The sequence below is a fragment of the Amphiura filiformis genome, chromosome 1 (genome assembly GCF_039555335.1).
Source record: "Amphiura filiformis chromosome 1, Afil_fr2py, whole genome shotgun sequence".
Lineage (NCBI taxonomy): Eukaryota > Metazoa > Echinodermata > Ophiuroidea > Amphilepidida > Amphiuridae > Amphiura > Amphiura filiformis.
Window position 1 is genome coordinate 30,063,723 of NC_092628.1, and position 3,317 is coordinate 30,067,039.

Sequence of the window (3,317 nt, forward strand, 5' to 3'; positions counted from 1 at the left end):
AGTAGCACAAGATGGCGACCTCCAGTAGTAAATAAACCAGTGTTATCTAATAAGAATATTAGATCTTTGTGTTCTGCGTAATCCATCCTGATATGTGTTCATAGTAAACACAATATGGTGATCAGAAGTGACTGGAGAAGAAGTCACAGCTGTTTTAACTGCTTGTAAGTGGGAGAAATAATCCCAGTAAAATTCGCACGAGTGAAAGGTGCAGAATTTTGAAGGCATGCACGACATGTCAACGTATCGCAAGTCATGCAAGTAGTAATAAGGGTATATAGTAAGCGTCAAATTTGAGCTAGAAAGCTTAATGAATAGCCTTGCAAGAAGTTGTAAGCTTCTTAAAAAGTAGCAAGAAGCTGTAAGCTTATTTAATAAAACTGAGCAGGCTAGTAAAAGTAAACCTGTCTGTGATTAAAAAAAATCAAGTCAAGTGACTGATTTTGACAGGAGCGCTTCGAGCGGCTTTCTTGATTTCAGCTAAAAAATCAGGCCGGTGGCGCGTCCCTTAGGCGAACAAATACACGTTCAATTACACATCAGTCATTTGCGCTCCGCGGCTTTCTTGATCTCAGCTTAAGATCAAGCCGGATGCGCTTCGAGCGAGTCAAATACACACGCATGACATACAACGGCCTTTCTTGGTTGGTGGTCAAAACCAAGATTCCTCAGTTTTCAGGAGCTCGCTTCGGCGCCTTTCTTGATTTTCGGGTTAAAATCAAGTGCGCTTCGATACAGCGATTTAGAAATTAGGTGAATACGTACATAGTTAAAACACAAATAGTACAGCCATGGCCGATCAGGCAGTAGTAGCTAGTCGAATAACACTCTCACAACCAGAACCATTGGTTTTAGAGGGAATCTCTCTGAGAATTGGAAAAAATTCAAACAAAGGTTTGAATTGTTTAGGTGGCATCAGGTTTAACGGAAAGTACCGATGCACAACAAACATCAACATTTCTCCACGTAGGGGGTGATGAGGCTCTGAGCCTATACAATACATTTGAATTCACAAATGAGGATGACAAAATGAAACTAGAGCCAGTAATGCTGAAGTACGAGCAGTACTGTGCACCCAAGAAGAACGTAACATACCAAAGGTACTTGTTCTTTTCTCGTCATCAAGATGCAAATGAAAACATTGATCAGTACGTGACAGAGCTCCGTACTCGTAGCCAATCCTGTGAGTTTGATACGCTCAAGGATGGACTGATCAGAGACATGATAGTTTTAGGGGTCAAAGACAATAAGTTGAGAGAAAATTTACTTCAAGAAGCTGATCTAACATTGGATACTGCATTAAAAAAGTGCAGAGCAAAAGAGCAATCACGAAAGCAGGCTAAAGAATTAGTCAAATCAGGTACATCATCACATGTTGACACGGTCAATAGAAATAAAAGACCTACTAGATCTAGACAACAACAGCCACAAGCTAGGCAACAGTCATATCAAAAGACAAACCCACATCAGAAAACTGAAAGTTCAAGTTCAAAATGTGGAAGATGTGGAAAGCACCACAAAAACAAAGATGAGTGCAAAGCGCTAAAAATAGAATGCTTCAAATGTGGCAAAAAGGGGCATTTCGCAACCTTCTGTCTTTCCAAAAGTCTCAACAAAGCAGAAGCAAAGTAGATGAAATAAATGAAAGCGATTCAGATCAAGAATACTTTGTTGACATTCATGCGATCACTCATGAGCTCACAACACGGAAACGTGATGAGTGGGTTGTTAAGCTACCAGTAAACAAGCACAATGTTTCATTGAAACTAGACACCGGTGCTCAGGTCAACATATTACCTCACTCAGTGTATAAGAAACTGAAACCCAGACCAAAACTGCAGAAAAGTTTTGTGAAACTTAGGGATATTCTGGTACAGTCATTCCAGTTCTTGGTAGATGTAAAGCAGAAATAAAACACAAAGGCAAAACACAAGAACTATCGTTCATAGTCATACCTAACCAAACAAGACAAGGCGTCAAATTTAGACCAGTGCTTGGGTTAAAGGCGTGTGAGTCATTGGGTCTCATTAAGTTAGTTTGGAATGTGGAGGTAGACTCAGTTGAAGATGAACTGACAGATACTGTTATGGAAGAATTTAGCCATGTCTTTAAAGGGCTTGGATGTCTACCAGATACACATACAATACATGTAGATCCCTCAGTACCACCAGTACAACATGCTTGTAGAAAAATTCCATTCAAATTGCGTGACAAAGTCAAAGCTGAATTGCAAAGAATGGAGAGTATTGGTGTTATAGTCAAGCAAGAAGAACCTACTGACTGGGTCAGTAGCCTAGTAACAGTAAAAAAGAAAAATGGTGATATTCGGGTATGTCTCGATCCTCGTAACTTGAATAAGGCTATAAAGCGTGAGCATTTCAAGCTACCATCACGCGAGGAGATAATGGCTGAATTTGCTGGAGCAAAGTATTTCAGTAAATTAGATGCCTCATCAGGGTTTTGGCAAATAAAGCTCGATGCAGAAAGCAGTAAACTTACATGCTTTATCACACCCTTCGGTAGATACCGATATTTGAGATTACCATTTGGGTTAAATATGGCACCTGAAGCCTACCACCAGAAGATTCATAGACTGTTTGAATCAATAGATGGGGTAAATACAATGATGGATGACATTATTGTATGGGGAGCTACTCGTGAAGAGCACGATACTCGCCTGCGCAAAGTACTAGAAACCGCTTCTAAAAATAACATGAAGCTAAATAGAAGCAAGTGTGAGTTTGGAGTAACCAAACTGATCTTCATGGGAGATCTTATCACTGATCAAGGCATTATGGCAGATCCAAGTAAGATTAGTGCCATAACCAACATGCCGCGCCCTCAGCAGAAAGCTGATCTTCAAAGATTTTTGGGCATGACAAATTACTTAGCCAAATTTGTGCCAGAACTGTCATCAATGACAGCACCTATGAGAGAACTGCTTGATCAGCAGAATGAGTGGATTTGGGGTGATGCGCAAGAAAAGTCTTGGCACCGAGTGAAGAAAGTGCTTTCTTCAGCCCCTGTGCTTAAGTTTTATAATCCAGACAAACAATGCAAAGTATCTGCTGATGCATCTAAAGATGGTCTAGGAGCAGTCTTACTCCAACAACATGATGATGAGCAGTGGGCACCAATAGCCTATGCATCTCGTGCAATGACAAGTGCTGAAACGCGATATGCGCAAATCGAGAAAGAATGTTTAGCATTGACATTTGCATGCGAGCGATTTCATCAGTTCCTGTATGGTCAGAAAGTACAAGCTGAAACGGACCACAAACCGTTGGTAGCAATATTTAAAAGCCACTTTCTGAAAG

At 40.5% G+C, this 3,317-nt stretch overlaps 1 protein-coding gene across 1 annotated transcript; it reads left to right on the forward strand.

Moving 5' to 3' along the window:
• The first annotated feature begins 1,029 nt into the window (after positions 1-1,029).
• LOC140158037 (uncharacterized) lies at positions 1,030-1,632 on the forward strand. Its single transcript, XM_072181287.1, has one exon. It carries the CDS (start codon positions 1,030-1,032, stop codon positions 1,630-1,632), a length of 603 nt encoding a protein of 200 aa, XP_072037388.1.
• The last annotated feature ends 1,685 nt before the right edge of the window (positions 1,633-3,317 follow it).